The sequence below is a fragment of the Patella vulgata genome, chromosome 6 (assembly GCF_932274485.2).
Source record: "Patella vulgata chromosome 6, xgPatVulg1.2, whole genome shotgun sequence".
In the NCBI taxonomy this organism is placed as follows: domain Eukaryota; kingdom Metazoa; phylum Mollusca; class Gastropoda; family Patellidae; genus Patella; species Patella vulgata.
The window spans coordinates 23,512,216-23,532,313 of record NC_065884.2 but is presented as its reverse complement, the minus strand read 5'-3'; the positions used below and the strand labels follow the sequence as shown (position 1 = coordinate 23,532,313).

Genomic DNA, 20,098 nt, shown 5'->3' with positions numbered 1-20,098 from the left:
TTCATTCAAATCGGTGGTTAATATTACGACCTGTAGTCGTGTTACTATTATCGTTATGATATTGTACACGTTGCATCTAAATGGTGTCACAATTATTGCTTGCAGACTTAACACGTGGCTAACAGCCAAAGAATGAACTATCCAGCCATATTAATAATCTATTATAATTAGCCCAACATGCATTTATTTAAACGAGAGTAAACCATAACATAACTCATGGGAGCCCTTTTTTACGAACTTGTTTAGGAGGATCCAAATAAATCTTTCTCCTCAGATTACCGACATTTTATTTTTGGACATATTTAATTTTAATTATCTTTTTTTCAATTATACTTCGCTACTGGCCGTGCTTCTCTGATGGAAACTATTTAACAGACGAAACAGTAGCTGCCTTTTTTATTTAGTTTACAGATATTTTAAAGATAACATGTTTGCAAAACATCCATATCAGTAAGATAATTGCAATCTTGAATGATTTTACATATCTCAGTAACATGAAGATAATACATAGTTTTCATGGTAACCATGTGTAATGCACAGAGTAAAAGAAATACCTTCACCATATTGATTGCTTCTTTAATGCTTCCTGATGGACACATGTTGTTAATATTCTTTCCGAATATATTCTCCATTCAAGTCTGAAATGATACCGAACTTACTTGTCTCTATGGTAACCAGGTATTTTCATGAGTGGCGCTATATATTCGAGCTTAATCAGAAGATGCCATTATATATTTTTGCAAAGTTTCGCGCTTGCACCCTAATTAGACAACCTGCGTTATCCCCTGTATCTGACGATTTTTTTCCCTGTACACCGAAGCAATCATTTGTGTACAGGAGAGAAAGTCCTCAAATGAGACTGGTGCATGCGGAATAATAATATAGGTGCAATTAAAACATCAATTTCTAAAACAGCAAACCAGGCCAAAGGTAAATATATACTTATACAGCCAGCTGCACAGTCTAGGAATACAATATTTCGTCGAGAGAATATATTTAAAGAATTGACAGAATATCTGTCCATTTGGTCACGATTTCAGAAGGTTCCTTCGGGCATAGGCTGGTGAAGGAGGGTCGAAATTGGACCATCAAGTTCCCAAAGTGCAGGAAACTGTGTTTCCCACAGTCAAAGTGCAGGTAATTTTCTCTCGGACTATAAACCTCCCCCCACCCAAACCCACACCCACTATAAACCTTCGGAATTCGCGCTTCGTCAACAAAGCCTTAAAATGGCACCGCCTGTACGCGTATAGGCCACTTTTACTTTTATAAAAGTTCTTCTAAATAAGAAATGCTTTGATAGGGACTTAAACAAGATGTGTATAATAAAATATTATCTCATTAGTTCCTGGGTTAAAAAAATTACTGTTTTTAAATAAGAAAGACCTAGGTGGCTTTCTAAACAAGATATGAATGATAAAACATTCTGTTAATTTTGTCAATGTGTAAAAACCTCTGATAAGTGGGAAATACATTAAGGGAGTCTACTGTTTGAGTACCGTATTTATATACTATCATAAAAACATCAAGCGATACTTATAATAACTCACACTGCTTGCTGTCACTCACAGATGCTGAATAAATTATGTTCGGTAATTATTATATACAGAGCGACTCAGGCAATAATAACCACTTCCTATTCGCCGTTCATCAGTGGATAAAAAAACATTCCAATAATACTGTAATAGTGTGGCATATGATAGACCCAACAACGCATTGCTACTGTAGCGTATCAATAGTTCAATAGTTGGGTGGTAAAACTCTTAATTGACCTCGAGAAGATTTGTCAGAATAATAGTTGATTTCAAACTGGAATGAGTCGTTTTGAATAATACGGATATAACTAAAGGATCAATTCAAGGTAAAGACGTTTTAAAATACACTTGTAATTATTTGCCTTGATATTTAATAGTGTACATAGTTTTACGAAATTTGAATGGGTAAGGGGTGGGAGAGGGGGTGCAAATTTCATGTATGCCGAGCGGAGAGAGGTTGCCAATATTTCGTTATTTGTGTATTAGGTATAAAGTAAAATCATGCTCTGTCATATTATGTTACCTGTTTTACACAGCCAAGGTTTCGTGATTCCTACTACAACCATGGTTTCCGAGATAACTCATGTGTCTTAAGCGTTTTTTATTCATTACTATTATGTTACCATTTAAAAGGCAACAACATTTCTGTAACTGCTATCGGTAAATCTCTTTGTTTTAGTTCTTGGGCTCAACTTAAGTTATTACGTTGACTGTGGTTTGGAAGCATTAAATTGACAGATCACTTTATTTGGTATTTTTGGTTCTGGAACTATATCGTCTAGGCTATATCTTTCAAGAAATGTGTTGTGTCATTGTGGTTTCGACTGCAGCCGTGCACAATTCCGGTTATGCTTAACCTTTCTAGAACTTTTTCAGCACACTAAAAAGCCCAGGCCAAGAGCATAATTATTTATATTGAACTATAGTTACTTCATGTTGATGTATTGTGACTGCCTTTAAGACTACTTGCAGGGCTTTTATCAGCAACAAACGAAGGTTTTACATCTAAAACGTCAGAAGTCGTTTTCTGTAACACGGATGAATCGAACAAAATTAAGAATTAACGAAAAAAAAAAAATGAAAGGAATATTTATTGAACGACAAAAACAATGAAAATTGCTTTAAAATGATTTGGAATTTTGCTTTTATCATGCCGCACAAAAGGATTTTGAATATTTTATGTCGAACATGATGATTTCAGATTGAATATTTTATGACTGTTGCTAGGATACGAGAGTTTCTACTTTTTAATATTTTTTCCCCATCATTAACTGTCATTAGTAATTATTTGAAGAAACCATTTAACTATGATGTTTGATAAAAGTTTCCACTATTTTGTTTACAAATATTTCAACTTTACGACATTATCAATGAAAATCTCATCTTGTTAAGGGGTGCGTTGACAGGAATCATTCTGATTACGTTAGCATGTATAGATCCATCTCTAGACGATGTAGCTGTTTAAATGGAATAGGGTTGAACGTCTTACTTTTCTGCACCAACCGGGATAGTGAACTATGCCGACCTATAAATGATTCTTTAATATGCACAGATTTCGTACCACCTGAAGGACTAGACACTGTTCCTTGTCAGGCCACCTGTCCTGCACCACCGAGGAACTTTCTAGTCCAACACCGGAATCGTACACCGTGAATAAGCGCCTCAACCTGTAATGGCCGGTATGATTGTTTAAAGGTACATGTACACAAATAACCTACGTAATAGAATTACATACAGTGGTATATAGACTGTCGCATACAGCCTGTAATATATCCACAATTCCACACTCTATGTGTGTCCTATATAGCATTAGCAGGAACTATGTAGTATGTGTAACCTGTCAATGGATGCATTGTTTCCAATTCGTGTTTCCATAGATCAAGATAGCAATCTGCTTCCATATTGATCGTTCAATCCTCTTGTTTTTAATTATGTACCTGTAACATATTTTGGATTGTCAATTGTTTAGGAAAGTTGTATTACGATTTAATCAGGTTTACATGTATGTTGTATTATAAGTATGTCCATTTAAATTTCGCGTACTGTGAACAATACGGTGTCATGTGGCCAGTTTATCCAATGACCATTTGTCAATAGGGAAACTGAACTAATTAATATTCATTAAGTCTGAAGAGCTCGAGGGTGCTACGTCATCTTTTCCCGTTATTATAGTCAGTGGTTTATTGTAATGTGTATGCCAATCAACAATTTGTTTTCAAATCCATATATGTATACATGTACTACCATAGACTTATAATATCTGTATCTGTATGTTTGAACTCTGATGAAAACACAATACATTAAAGAGGCAGTAACACGTAATGTATTGTCATATTCTTACCACTGACACCATAAATAAATATTTCCAAATATCTTGACAGTTCCACCACAATATTTATATATATATATACCAAGTCTTAAATTAGGTTCGCAAATTTATAGTCACTAAATAAACGGTCATGTTGTACGAACATTCACCGTGTGATTGACAGGCCTGGATAATCTAGACTATTTTTTTACGAAACATAACAGAAAGCTGGAACAAGGAATTGAGTTTAGAAATTATTCGGAAAGGGCATTACAGATAGAAAATTAATGCTGATGGGCTAAATAATGGAATGGGGTTTATAAATAGAAAAGCTGATGGGTTAAATAATGAAATGGGGTTTACAGATAGAAATGCTGATGGGTTAAATAATGGAATGGGGTTTACAAATAGAAATACTGAGGGGTTGAATAATGGAATGGATTGAGTTGTTGGTTTGGGATACACAGACATCGACGAAGGGTAGTTGATTATTATTTTCGGTTTCCATTGTGAATTTAATACCTGGGTGTTGCATGTTGGGGTGTTGTAACAGCGTTTCTGGATTATCTTGCTGTTTGATCCCTCGTCTATGAAGGCATGTTGGGGTTATGGTGGATGTTTGAAGAGCTCTCTCTTCCAAATCAGTTAAAAATATTTCTGAAATTATTGGTGAGAGTGGGGCTTTCCATGGCAATCCATTGGTCTGTTCGTAAAAGGCGTCGCCCCAGGAGAAATAGGTTGAATTGATGCATGGTTTCAACAGGAGTATTATGTTGTCTGTTGATAGGGAGGTCTCCAGTGGGTTGTCTTAACTATCTATGCGCTTGCGTAGACTCTTCAGAGCCTCTTCCCTAGGTACATTTGTAAATAAATCTACATCATTTGAGACCATTCTCCTGAGGTTTTGAATATTCTGCAGTTTCTCGCAGAATTCACCCGAATCTTTGATGAAGGACGATGTTGTTGTGCCAAGTGAGGAAAGTATTTTGGATAAGTATTGGGCTGTGTTTTAGAAGACTGAATCTCGGGAATACACTAACGGACGGGCTTTCATGGGATTTTTGCTGATTTTTATGGTTACCCTGGCATAAGGTGGTCGAGGGTGATTTGGTCTAAGCTTGTAATAGAAAGCCTCAGAAATCTGTTTTTGTTCTTTCAGTTTTTTAAGCAAGTTTTCTATGGCTGTCCTTGTGCGCGTTTGTGGGATCTTTGGGGATTCTTCTATATGTTGCCGGATCTTGGAGTAAACTGTTAACAGTTGTGAGGTACTCATCAGTGTTCATGAAGATTCTTGCTTTTCCCTTGTCAGCATTAATCGAGTATTGTTGTGTGCATGTATATATTGTCTTGTTATATTTTCATATTTTATCATTGCTTGATAATGACTAGAGAAGCCTAGTCGAAAAGTCGCTCAGTAATAAGCAGTACAGTAATTATATTCCATAGAATTGTGACCTGTTTATACCTTATATTAGTATACTGAAATCTAACAACTTTAATTATAACAAGTTATATTTGTTGTTTACATTAAGGGTTCAGGAGATTAAAATCAATAAATATTGGTTCTGGTCATTCGATGAAACACTGACAATTTGGTGAATTAATAGTATTTTATGATACTTTAGCCCCTCGATATGGTATATAAATTGTACCGAAATCCTACTAGTAAATTATATATTCAGTATTTTTTTGAGAAGATTAAAGATGCTTTATCACGTACAAAGTGGGTGATTTGATGATATATACACTGTCAAAAGTATCCATTTTTTATGTGCCGAATTCCCTAGTTTTAACTCTTTTTCTTCTGTTACTCGATGTTTTTTGTTGTTTTTGTTGGGGGAGGGGGAGAAAAAGTGTTAAAAGTGTGAGTTATTATTTCAAATTACGTGTTTTACGTATTTTTATGGAATATTTAGTAATGAACAGGACATATCCGTGAAATTTAGGGATAACATGTTTTATTCCATTCTATAATGGACTTAATGCTGTTATTTTACGGGATAAACGGTGGAATGACTAGGAATTTACGGATTATTTGTGTTTGCAACAAGTACTCGTATGTAATCATTCCTAATAATTATCATGTTAGCTAAGGGGGCCTACAACAGGCGAAGAGATAAATGCCTCTTATTTATTGACATTTTTTTTCTCTTTCATGTTCTGGAAACAAAAATTACCAGTATCTATTTTCATTGCTTAAAAATTGAATTTATGTTAATTGAAGGAATTTCTGTAAATTACAGGAAAGGCAAGTACGCATAAAATTTTCCTGGTAATTTTTGTTTCCGGAACTTTATACGTTTTTTCACTGATTTTTTGTTACAGTGTATGGACTTCAAAAGTGTGTTTCCAATCTTTTCAAGATTTTTTAACCCATGCCGCAAGAATTTAGTTTAAGTATACTTGCTTGTCATATAACTTTATTGAGGGGTAACATTTTTAGATTGTCGTTCGTCACCTTCCATTTATCCATAACTACCGAAGCCTAAGTAAATTCTTGGGTTATCCTCTGCCAACTCGCAGAGCCTACATCTCGTTTAAGTCTATCAATATTCTATCAACCGTTAGCCATTAGATCAACGTCACTCGAGGATACAAGCTGCCCGTTAGGGACATCCTAACCTTTTTGTCCCGCGGTCGCTCTATGGATGTTTTTCAGGGAATCCAGTATTGTTCTAGTATTTTCATATAAATGCCATAATTTTATTGGAAATAACTATCCTATAAATACTTTCATGGGAATGTATCTTCAGGGAGATCAAAATTAATAGATACCGTATTTTTCTTTCGATAAACTAAGACATAAACGTTATTTTCGTATCACGCCAAAACATATTCGACATAAAAGTGACACAATGGCCGTCATTAAACGTGAACTCTATTTGATCAGAATGATGCCATTAGTCGAACTTATGCTAATGGTTATGAGGCTTGGTCAGTTTGTTCAAGTGACTGTATAGTCTGTATAGTTTCGTTAACATTTTGACATTTCACAAATGTTACGCTGTAAAGCCGTCATAATTCTAAGTTCATTTTGGTAACAGATGGCGCTATTTATTATATGGAGGCTGATTAGGGACATGCAAAATCTCGCCTTTTTCATAACCCGACAGATAAAAATCATAAAATATTTTATGTACAAAAACAAAATATTGTAGATATACTGCAATATCGATTGATTTGGCATATTTTGTTTCTAAAAGAACAATAAAAAATATAGAAAGAACTTATTACGTCATGCACGGGAGTGAATAAATAAATATATAGGTAATGATAAGTTTAGCGTATCTTTTCCCCTCAAATTTATGAAATATTTTTCGCACACAAGTAAAGTATTTTTGATATTATTTTAGCTTTCTATCGGATCAAGCCTCCAAATCATCGTGAGCCGCAGGGGCTCGGTGAGTATGTCCCGGACTCGGTTTCGGGTTCGCTCCCGGTGTTGGAAGAGAAAGTCTTAAGTCCCTCGGGTTTTCCGGCGAGATTTCCCCTTTTCAGTGGTGCAAGATGGGGTTCCTGACAAGGAACACTGTCTAGTCGTTCTTATAGAGTATCCGTAAAAGAACCCTGGACGTTGGGATTTGAAATAAGAGTAGGCCGTAGCGCCGCTGTCCGTGCAAAATCGCCCCATACTGCACATTTCATGGCGTATTCCCACCTTGATTAACACAGTTGATGCTGAACGACGGGACGTTAAACTCGATTTCATTTAATTTAAAGATAAATTATGGGAGAATAGATAGGCCCAAAGAGCAGACTAATGTAAAGAGAATTTGCTGAAAACTTCAGTTCCAATCTGAACCGAGAATTTAGCGATTGAATTTGGGCCTAGCTTCGATCATCATTACTAAAGTCGGTACGAAAAAAACCCCAACATAATCTCGATTATCCATTTTTTGATTTAATCATAATTGAGCGTTGAGCAGCAGATCAGATCCTAATCCAGTAAACATCGCAGGCTAGCGATGACATCGACAGTTGATTATGGTCTGGATAAGTTAATTAATGTCTAATTAATAATTTAGATAATATTTCAGGCCGAAAGAAAGACCTGCAATAGGCAGATTCAGCTCTTGCATAATGTTTGTTAAATTTCCAAATCATCGGATTAGCCGCTTGCATTGATCTTATTAATCTCATTCCAAACTTTGGTGTCATAACTAATTGGATAAAGGCCAAACGAATTTGGGTTGGTGAGTGTGTGTGGGGGGGGGGGCGCTTTGCTTTAATTTTATATCTGAATTATCATTTCCTGTTTCTCAATTCAATCTCAAATAAAATAAGATATTGTTTATAAACCAAAACAAACACACAAAATAACTCTGTTCTATTGGTGTATTTCTATATTACTTAAATATTATCAGAATAATTTACCAAGTACGTAATATATTCTATTTATGTTTAGAGAAAAAAAATAACCTATTACTTCTCTCAAAAATATCGAGAATGAATATTGCAAAAAAAAAAAGAGACTGAATCAATCGATAAGGCCGTATTAGGGCAAATGCACGAAAAAGTAGACTATTTATTCATCTGAAAAATATCGAGAATAATTTGCTTTTGTATGTAAAATATTTTAGTATGTTTGACAGAAAAAATGTCGTCTGTCTAACGGGTAATCAAAAGGGCGAGATTTTACATGTCCCCAATGAGCCACCATATAATAAACAGCGCCATCTGTTAGCATAATGTGCCTTAAAATTATGACTCCCTTTTAACCCGTTATGATAAGTCATAATTCTAACTCTCATTATGGTAACAGGTGGCGCTGTTTATGATATGGTGGTCCATTGAGGACATGTGAAGTTGTGCCTTTTTATACGCCCACATTTTCATGTGGACGTATAATGTCGTCGCCCTTGTCCGTCCGTCCGTCCACAATTGTTTGTGAACAGTCTAAAGGTCACAATTTTTATCCGATTTCAATGAAACTTGAAATATAGGTTTATCACCCTAAGATCTCGGTTCCTTTCGACTGTAACTTCATGGATTATGGCCCCTGATTGTACGAAAAATCACGTTTTTAGCTTGTGAACACTGTAGAGGTCACAATTTTTATCCGATTTGTTGAAACTTGAAATGTAAGTTTATAACACAAAGATCTCGGTTCCTTTCGATATTTGCGCATATCGAATTGTAATTTCCTGAATTATGGCCCTTGATTGAAGGAAAAATCACTTTCTTTTTAGCTTGTTCTCTATCCATCTCTCGAAAATGTGGGCGTATCCTGCCTGGCAGCCGCTGGTTATATAACCCAAAAACACGACATTTTTGCTTTCAAACATAGGTACAAAATTAAGTCATTCTCCACAATTTTTAAAGAAAAATTAGGCTATTTTTTTCTCTAAAAGAAAAAATAATGTATTTTACGTACAAAAGTAAATTATTCTAAGTTTTTATTGTGTTTGTTTTGGTTTATAAACAGGGGGTTGGATGGCCGAATGGTTAGCACGTGCGTGCTGTATCATAAGACCTGTCATTGAGTCAACTGGCGTGGTTTCGAATCCCCGGTGGTACGTGACAAGGAGCAGGGTCGCCTGTCCAGCCTCGTGGGTTTTCTCCGGGTCCCCCGGTTTCCTCCCACTGCTAAAGACCCCTACGCGCAAGCGAATTATAGACATAAAATTGAACCATGTGTTAGTCCCGTAATGACCTAATTTGTGTCGAATGGACGTTAAACCCCATTTCTCTCTCTGTCTCTCTCTTATACAAGGAGTAAGTTATGATCCATTAATAACAGACCTTCATAATGATGGAAGTCATAACACCTGGACTAACACGTAAGAACCTGGTGGCATTGCTATTTGTTCTGATATTTCTACGATTTTGGGGTTTTTGTCTTTTTTTTAGAATGAAAACTGTTGCCTGGCTAATATTAAATTATGAAGTTTTAACAGTAACAGAAATTGTTGACTCCAATTATAAGCCTACCCTTTTTTGTTGCGACGTCATCCTTTTGACGATCATAACTCCATGTGGAAATATCGGAACAAAAACAATTTGAAGTAGATATCGTCTTTCGTATGAAGTATACTTTATATTTAAAGTGAACATATAAGCTAAAATAAAGTATGCTTCAGTTGAAAGACGATGTCCATCCAGTTTCAAATCTGGTTTTGAATATTTTTTGCGATTTTTCCACAAGGAGTTAAGAACAATTGCTCGCAGACGGGTTTGTCAAAATGGTGACGTCCACGCACCATTAAATAAATAACATGTAAGTGTATATGAATAAACAGTATCTCTGCTACTACATCGAGAGTTTGTTATATATACATTAAGTTTTTGTTTGAAAAAAAATATAATTTAATAATGGCCTACACATTGTATGCGGGACGTCATTCTAATGATCGCTAATCTCTGAAAAATAGCGTATCAGATCAAATCCCTATGCTTCTACATGTTATTTGGTAGTGCTGTGACGTCATAATTTTATGCTTATGTGAGTAATCGATCATAACTCTTTGAAGATAAATCGCAAAAAAAATATTTCAAACCAATTTTGAAACCGACTGGGCATCGTCTTTCAGCTGGAGCTTATCTTTTGATGTTCACTTTAAGCTAACATTTTTCCTTAACTCGAATTTATTCGTCGTTAAATAACCTCACAATGCAATCGTTGAGTGCGACTTTAATCTCCAGTCAATCAATCGATTAACTTCACTTTATATGTAAATATACTTATCCTGATTATGCTTAACGTAACTGTATATCGAACCAATAATAATGTTTGGTGGTTTTATTGGGGCTTCCCGCCGCTTCAACCCAAGGTATATCCTTCCTTTAATTTATGAGGGCGCAAGATCGAAGGAGGTCAATTAGTAACACGCGAGTTACCACCTAAGTGAAAACGTTTTTACCGAGGTGAAAATTTATCACCTATATGAAAACGTTTTCACCTAAATAAGAACTAAGAAAAACCCCTAAAACTTAAAAAAACAAAACCCAAAACTACAAAATATTTAAAGGTCGTATATGGGCCACCGTAAACAGCGGACCACTGGTAAAAAAAAATCCAGGGATTTTATGACATCTTTTTTTTTTCGGTAAAGCGTCGTACCTGGCTGTGTTTAGCTCATAAAAACTTATTGGCCTAATATTCGTTCTTGTGTGAAAACCTCACCGTGCCGTAAGCTTGTATTACGTTAAATGGATTTGAAATCTACATGAAATGTTTTACAAAGTGATGCAGGAAATTCAGTATTGTGTTGTATTGAATACTTTCACGAAACCATGGGTTAACTCAGATGTTATCAGGTAATGGTTTGCAGAAGAATTTATACAAAAGTCACCTACAGACACTCTCCCATATACAGCTCCATTGGAGCCAGAATTTTGGCTTGTGTGCAGAACTGTAACCCTGTTTAAACCAGTTTATATTTTAGCAAATAGAGAGGGTAGAATTACGAATTTTCCGAGACATATTATAAGGCTTTCCGATCAAATGGAGAGTTGAAGGGGAAATAAATATCAGAAATTTACATATAAGTTGATTTAATAAATAGGCGTTCTCATATTCAATGATTATAGGCTGTGTGTCTAGGTTAACTATTGCAGAACCGAACATAATCTTGGATTTTTTCAACATCGATCTTAATAATATGATTTGTTTAGGATTGCTAATATATTCGACGTAGGATATCCCCCCCCCCCAAAAAAAAATCGTATCAATTCTAATTGTAAAAATGTCAAGGAACGTTCTGTTCATACTATAAGTAATACACCACTGAGAACCTAAAACAACTGGTGTAAATAATAGAAACCATACCCACAACGTTATCAGTACTCTGGCATCGTTTGAAGAACCTATAAATATAAAACAACTGATGTAAATAACGGTAACCATACCCACAACGTTATCAGTATTCAGTACCCTGTCATCGTTTGATTAACTATAATGCTGTTAATAGAACACAATTTTTATGGGAAACAATCACTGGTTTATTCTAAAAGCACGACGTTTCGACAAGTATCCTCTTATCGTTATAAAAATTGTGTTCTATTAATGTGTTTTCCAATCGCTAAATGCCACTTAAAGATTATATAATGCTGTTGACAGACGAGCGTATTTTTCCGCCCGATCGCGGCGATTGAAATTCGCCAGCGATTTTTTACGGCCGATAACGAACGGGCACACGTAGCGATCCACACTGATCCGCAGTGAATATTTGCTTGGCCGCGACAATCACTGATAAGGATGACATTGATGCGGCTTATGAGCTAGAAATATTAACTTTTTTCCTGCGACAAATTAAATTCTAAAACATTTTTTGTATATATTGGAAAAATAAATAAAGGCGGTTGACGTATTTGTAGGTAAAAATTTAGTGTAAATGGGTATTAATATGACTAAAATGCAGCATTCTCTTCGAAGCAGTTATGTCTTATGTAAACAATGCACGCGTCATTCAGCCAATGATTCACACCACTTTGGCCAAGTGGAAAAACTTAGCTGTACACTTAAATTATGGAATACCTGCATTCGCCAAAAAGCATGAACTTCTAACTTATGGAATACCCGTCACTGCCAAAAACCGTGAATTTCTAACTTCACATGCAAGTTGGTTGGATCGTCTTAAGAGCACCACTATACTCATACTAAACCGGTGTTTGTCTGTTACCTCCCGCTTGAGAACAAACACTAAGCTAGTTGGTCGACATTTTAATTCCTCAATGAATGATTTTAGTCGGAAACTCTCTAAGTATACTTCGATAATTTTGAGAAATATTTATTTCGCTTCAATTTAATATCATTGAAAAGATTTATTTAGTCTCTGTGTGTATGGCCGATATGAAACGGAGTAGAACCACATTACAAAATAGTATACTATTTTTGGAATATGGCGGCAATTTAGTGCAGAGATCTATTCTCAAAGAAGATAGTAGTGAGCAGAATGCACTATACTCTATTAAAATCATAGTTGTCATTACTAGGAAATTGTTTGTAGAAATTCATAGAAATTTTGTCAGTGCCTACACTTAAGAATCCTAAAGGCCTTGCGACGTTGATGGTACATTGTGTGTACGAATACTACCGATTAAAACGCAATAAGTAATACAAAAATTAATTATAAATTATGAGTGGAACATTGTTTTTATCTCACTCCGTTAACTTTTGAAACTGCCATTAGGGGCCTGCTACTACATTGCTTTGAATACCGCTAAAAGACTAACACTTAAAAGTTAAGGCAGCTTAACTTGAATGAAAATTTTATATTTAACATTGTCTATAAGTACAACTTACTCTTAACTTACAGGAAGTTACGTATATAAGTGAATATCTTAGACTTAAGATATCCTTTGAATACGTACCCTTACCTCGCGACAGAGGATTTAAATGTAGATCTTTCATTTATGTATCAGATTCCAACGGGTTTAACCGTCTGCTTTTCTGCACTGACTGGGATAATTAAGACGGGCTATGAGGGGAATTTTGCCCAGACAGCGGCGCTAAGGCCTATTCTTATTTCGAATTCGATTTGTCAATAGTTCATTTACGTGAACGACAATGTGTACACCGGACCTCGGTTTGTCGTCCCATCCATTCGTTGTCCCGTGCCAGTTCCTCCGTCCTGCACCACTGACAAGGGAAAAATCCTCGAGAACTTTATCTGTCAATACCGGGATAGAACCCCAGATCTCCTGGTTAGCGAGCCAACGTCTTACTCACTGAGCCACCGCGGCTTATCCGATTCCAAGGCTAAACTAAACTCAATTTAAACAACTTTTTATAGTATATATTCCAGGAAGCACAAATTCTGGAAACATTATACAGTACTTATGCATTGGAATTAACCTTTGTCGGTTCACGTGGGGTCTCCGTGGACCCCATGCACATGTTTTATGGTGTTCTGTAACAACTACTGGGTACAACTTTCTGAAATTTAGTGACTTTGTCTCCAATATATTTTAACACGTAGCAAAGAGATCGGTATTCATATGCTTCCCACATGCAGAGTTATGTCAAATGCAAATCAGGCCCAACGCTTGAAGGGAACAAGGGGTCCAACCGGACCCCTAACTTATAACTCACAGTAGTGATTTTGCTAATGTGTTTGCTGCCTAAAACCATATTGCGCATGTCAGAGTATTCCCTCATTTAGTATCTGCATGTTTCAAATACCAAAAATTAAATGATGAATTCCAAATATTGAATGGTTTTTGTATGGACCAGATGATACCTGCTATGTGATTCTCACAAAATGAACCCACAAGGGTTAATAAGAATGATTATCATACGGCCACTTTCTATCGATTTGCCCATCAAAATCCTTTATTCTTCGACAATATATACAACTATTCCACGCAGTAAATTAAAATTGCACCCATTTCTAGCACTTAAGTAAAAAAGAAAATCGGGATAAGGGCATTTAGCAAAACATTGTTATATACTAATCAGCAAAAAAAACCCAAAAAAACGTCAGTACGATTTCAAAATCAGAGAGGCACTTTAATCAAATCATTCTAGAAAACGACTTACTAAATGGATCAAAGCAATTTTTTGTGAACAGTATGTTGACACATTAGTGATTAATTCATTACAATTCCAAGACATTACGAGAAGGTTTTAGGGTCTGTACACAGTCTATACACCAGTATCTGGTGTGTCCACCGCGACTGTCAATAACAGCAGTACAGCGTCTGTACATGGAGTGGACCAGACGATTGATGAACGCCATTGGTACCTGGAACCACTCTCTCGGGAAAGCCTGGCACAATCCATCGGCTGTGTTTGGTCCTGGTACGACGTTATTAAGTCTCCTCTGAATTTCATCCCAAAGATGTTCAATCGGGTTTAAGTCCGGTCTAAGGGCTGACCAGTGCATAACGTTGACACCGTTCTGCTGTAGAAAGTCCCGAGTAACTTTGTGTGAAGGGATTGTGGACGTGCTGTCGCACAACATGGCGGTCTTGTCGCCTTGTGGTAACCCTTTGTCTACCAGTTCGGGGGTGATCATCAGTGGTGTTGGTGGCCTGAAAGCGTTGCTGAAGCCTGTAAATGGTCTGAACATTGACCTGGAAGTGACCTGGTTCCTCTGAGCTGTCGTGAGTCGTGACATGCTGCTGACGTTGTAGTATAAATGATTCAACCAGGTATGGGGGTGTATTTTATAGGGTTGCAGCATGAGTTACATGGAGAACACATTACCATCTCAGAAGTCAGGTTGCGTTTTTGAGAACATTTACTGGGTTCAATTCTGTGTTTGGGAAGGAGCCTTATTGCTCAGGTAAAGTTGGAGATGTGGTCATAAATATACAATAAAAACATTTGGCAAGTTTTATGCAATGCGTCTATTCAGAGTAACATACCAACCTGACGTTTCTTTTGCTGCTTAGTATACTTGTTACACGGGTTCTTTTATTTCATGTGAGACGTAAAAACCAAGTGTAACAGATAGCTAAAACTGTAATGTACCGAAAATTACATTTATAGGATGATCATTTTACTAATAGTGTTTGTTAGTTTATTGTTCTTAAGTCTACTTAAGAGACTATCAAATGTAGCTTTCTGATGTGATACGGGTTAGACATGGGTCCGTATTTAAAGGATATCTTAAGTCTAAGAGTCAGTTAACTACTAGATTTCATTTAAATATACATAACTTCTTATAAGTTAAGGGAAAGTGGTATTCTTAGGCAATGTTAAGTATCAAATTTCCTTTAAAGTTAAGCTGCCTTAACTTTTAAGTGCCAGTCTTTTTGTAGTATTCAAAGGCCAGTTTTAGTTAGGCCAGATCTCAAATAAGTGCAGCTAGTTTACATACGCGTGGCATACTATCCATTTGTAGCCTAATTGACTAGCGTCTACTCAGATATCCATTGGTAATTGACTGGTGTCTCTTCTCAGATATCCATTTATAATTCATTGGTGTCTCTTCTCAGATATCCAAAAGAATCTGTATATAGATGTAAATAATAGTTCTTCATAGAACGTTTTAATTACTCTTTTAAACATGTTAAGACCAAGGAGAGGTTTTATCTAAATGTATTTTCGTTTTTTATTTTTTAATGATCTGATTATTTGAACTGTGGTAAATGTATTAATGAACACATTGCTCTTATTTTATGTATTTATTTTAAAAAGTATTATTTATTGTTTTATATGCAGTGTGTGATACTTTAATAAACAATTACTTTCTTATTACATCAATAAGTTCAAGATAATACTATACTCAACTGGTCACTGTTGTTGTTTCTGGTTGATTCAATTTCACATAATGAATCTCTTTGTTCACTTCAGGGTGGCGAGTGAAAGAGAAATTGTGCACCAACTCAATCTGTCAACATGAATGATTCCGACTTTACCAACTACACTGATCTTTTCACCAATACCACAGAAACCGACATGCCAGGATATTGGGCGGCCAGGGTAGGATTTAATGCTATAGGAGGAACTGCTATCGCCATATTTGGACTGATTGGAAACGTTATATCTATTATAGTTCTTATGAACTACAAACAAAAGTCATCCACGCCTTTACTCTTGACTTTTCTAGCCGTATTTGATACCATTTTTCTGTTTTTCGAATTGTTTTTGGAACAGCTGACCATGTTGAGTAAATTTGGCCTGATTACCGCAGCCTATCGACCATTTATTACCCCAATATATGTGTTATTTATTGCTGTACCAAGAATCGCATTTACTGGAACCATGACAATGACAATTTTGATTACCATAGAACGATTTGTTGCAGTAGTACATCCATTAAGAGCAGCAAGATTGTGTTGTAAATCAATGGCACGAAAAGCCATCGTGTGCGTGTTTATATGGGCTGTTGTATTTAACATTCCTCGGTATCTGGCTTATACAACCTATGAAAAATTTGACCCCAAAACTAACACCACCAGAACAAAATTTATTCGCACAAAATTTGGAGAAAGTAATCTTTATAATGATATCTTTATCATCTGGATAACTTTTACACTGGAATTTTTAATACCATTCATTATCATTCTTGCATTAAATGCGCAGCTTCTATTAGCCATTAGACGAAGTCGTGCATTTGCTCCAAAAAGTCAGAAAGAAAAAAAATCTGGTGGACGACTGAACGCCATGGTACTTGCTGTGACTACCATGTTTTTTCTTTGTGGAATGATGTCGGCATCTGCTCTGATATTGGCACGTGGTGTTAATAAATACGAAGATTGCTCTGTCGCTTGTAATAACTATATAGCTGTCGCGGATACAATGTTAATAATTAACTCTTCCGTTAATATCATTCTTTACTGTGTAGTTGGGAAACAATTCAGAACTATTTTCATGAACGTATTTTGTAGCAGACGAAGAAGCACTTCTTATCCACTTTCAGTTAAGTCAAACACTAAAACAACTTCGTTTTCAGGCTAAAATGAAAATTTGTGGCTTTTCTTTTTTTCATTAATTCTAGATGCATTATGTTAGATTTGGATAGTCCTTCTTGCTATAATAGTTCCAAAAAAGAAAATGAATATCTTGAAAATTCAGTCAAATTACTTTACTCAGGATGAAGTTGTGAGTATTGACAAGTTTTGACAAGATAGTCTCGATTGTCAAGTGCCATTACTACGATCATAAACAATGTTTCGATTATCCATTTAGATGTTTAATGGCGCGGTTGTCTTAGTCCATATAATATCTCGACCATCCAATTGTCTAGAGAGGTGAACAAATGTCTAAATAATAATTTATTTGACATTTGAAGCCAGAAAAAAACGCATATTTAGCTTTTACCTAATGTATTTTTAATATGTATATATTGATTCAATTCTGAAACTTCATTTCATCAAGCAACGTCATCTGTGTCGATATATCTAATTTCAAATCGTTTTTTATTATTTGCATAATATTATTATATATCATATTATATATCTGATTTGAAACTTTTCATATCTAAATTGACATCCATGTCATTATAGTCAATAATAGAAAATGGTACATTTGGGATTTATGTTATTCAAAATGTAATTGGTAATTGTATACTCTTCAAAAAAAAGTAGGGGATATTCAGAAACAATACAAAACTGCGGAAATGCACTGCTGTTTTTATTAGAGGTAACCAGTGTATGTTAATAATAGGCCAATTGCCTACACATTAACATAAACAGTTCATATGGGCGGCTTATCTAACGGCCCCATTTCACTCGCAAAGAGATACACTGTCAAATGTGAAAATGGACGTTTTTGATTTTTGTCTTGATAATGAGTAATTGCTCCACCAGTCCTCAGACATTCAGCAATTCGTCGTGGCATGTCCTAATCAACCGTCCAATCACGATTTGGGGCAATCTGACCCACTCCTCTTGCAGTGCCACGGCCAATTCTTGCAGTGTTGTCGGTTGACGTTGACGAACACGTCTCCCGATCAAATTAAACGTAACACACTAAAGTAAAGATACGTTAAACAGTAAATCTTATGCATAAACCGATAGGAAAGCAAACATGGATAGGATAAACCAGCAAGCTGCAGTTTTTATCAACCCTTCCTTGAAGTGTCAAATTTGGCAGTGAACCCCTCCCAAGGGTATGGCGCTATTGCGTGTCACATGTGCAGCTCGGTGGTTCTTTGAACATACTCTCAAAGCATGTCAAGTGTCCATGAGTATTTATCATATCACAACCTGCATAGGTATTTGCATTTCAATATCCCCTACTTCTTTTAAAGAGTATATATAAGCAAGCATGGTGAGGGGTACGTGTCAGTGCTGGATAACATTATTCTAAACACGATATCTGTTAAGACTTTATTCCTTTTGCAGTATTATTTCATTTTTATTGACGGTAGTATGTATATGATTCTAATTTATACTGTAATGTTATACTATGTTGCTCGACAGATTGGCGGTTAAAATGTGAGAGGTTATTCGGAATACACACTGGCGCCAGAATATGGATATTCAACATTATTAAGATTGTATTCTAGACCATATCCATTTATAGGAATCGGTGTAGATCAATCATGTTCCCAACCTTTACTCGAACCTTGAGTTCAGAATATTTCTGTAATTGACATAACAGTATGATGTATCTGCGGGAATATATACCCTGTGATTTATATCTGAAATGTGAATAGAGATTTATTTCTGCTTTAAAGTTCTGCTTCATTGAAAAATCATTCGATGTTGTTTTTCTAAATACAGACATAATTGAATGTCACAATACGTACTGTTGTATAAATTGATAATGCTCACAAAATAATTTTTATATTATTTACAGTAACTTTTGTTTTCGGAGGAAAGGACAGCAACTTTAATACTTGCCGAATAATTGTGTCGTACTTAACGTGGCAAGACTAATAAGTTTAACCAAATCAAACTATAAAGTTTCTCCCAAATGTCTTTACAATGTTTCACACAAGATATTTGATTTAAAAAATCCAAAACCCTGTGTGCGTAACATATTTACAAGTCAGAGGCAAGGGCTATAACGTTGTAGATAATTGCGTAAATGTACATTTATGCTTATTGTGGTATAATAATTATACCATATTTTTGGGAACAAATCAAAATATAAACGAAATTAACATAGTTTGCAATGAATCCTTACCTATTGTGACGAACATAATGTATCCCAATGATTCATTCAATCAACCCATAAAGTATTGGAATATGGTGTTCCCCAAGGACCAGTCTTTGGTACTGCCGTTTTCAGTAATTAACCGGGGCAAGCCTCAAATTACAAACTCTATGCGGATGCCACTTGTTGGTTCGTTCCTAGAGTTTTACGTCCACTTCCACCTAAGGTGATATCGTAGACAAGGATGCCACTCAGTTATATACTTAAAACCAATAACTATCGGAAATATTCTGTAAGTCCTTGGGACTGTGTTCGTAACCTTGGTTTGTGTTAATCAATGTTTTTGTTATGTTGTCTGTTTTCGGCTGTAACTCTTTATTATATTCCCTTCAATTCCAAACTTAATCCGGATGTAGACTTTGTTCAGAGTTGTTTATTTTTGTATCATACTTGTTCATTTGATGCAAAGAGCCACATAATGTTCAGCGCAGCGCTATAGAAAATTGTGATTATCATTTCACTGACAAAAAATTACTATGTTAATAATACCCAGTGTCCAATAAAAAAAATGTTTTATTTTTCAGAGCATCCCCAGGTAGAACAACAATTTCCATTGCGCCAAGTCCAACTAAGCCCAGTACAATAGATCCTTCACTTTTTCTTTATTTATAAAACGAATGAACTAGAAGTTATAAACCTTATCGGAGGGTTAATTTTGTAACAGATGAGCTAAGTCACTAACGTCCTTCACTGACATTAAAG

At 35.6% G+C, this 20,098-nt stretch overlaps 1 protein-coding gene across 1 annotated transcript; it reads left to right on the top strand.

Moving 5' to 3' along the window:
• Positions 1–1,661: 1,661 nt before the first annotated feature.
• Positions 1,662–19,732, top strand: LOC126823903 (FMRFamide receptor). Its single transcript, XM_050552977.2, has 2 exons — positions 1,662–1,861; positions 16,085–19,732. The coding sequence occupies exon 2, from the start codon at positions 16,130–16,132 to the stop codon at positions 17,189–17,191; it is 1,062 nt and encodes a 353-aa protein (XP_050408934.2). The 5' UTR covers positions 1,662–1,861; positions 16,085–16,129; the 3' UTR covers positions 17,192–19,732.
• The last annotated feature ends 366 nt before the right edge of the window (positions 19,733–20,098 follow it).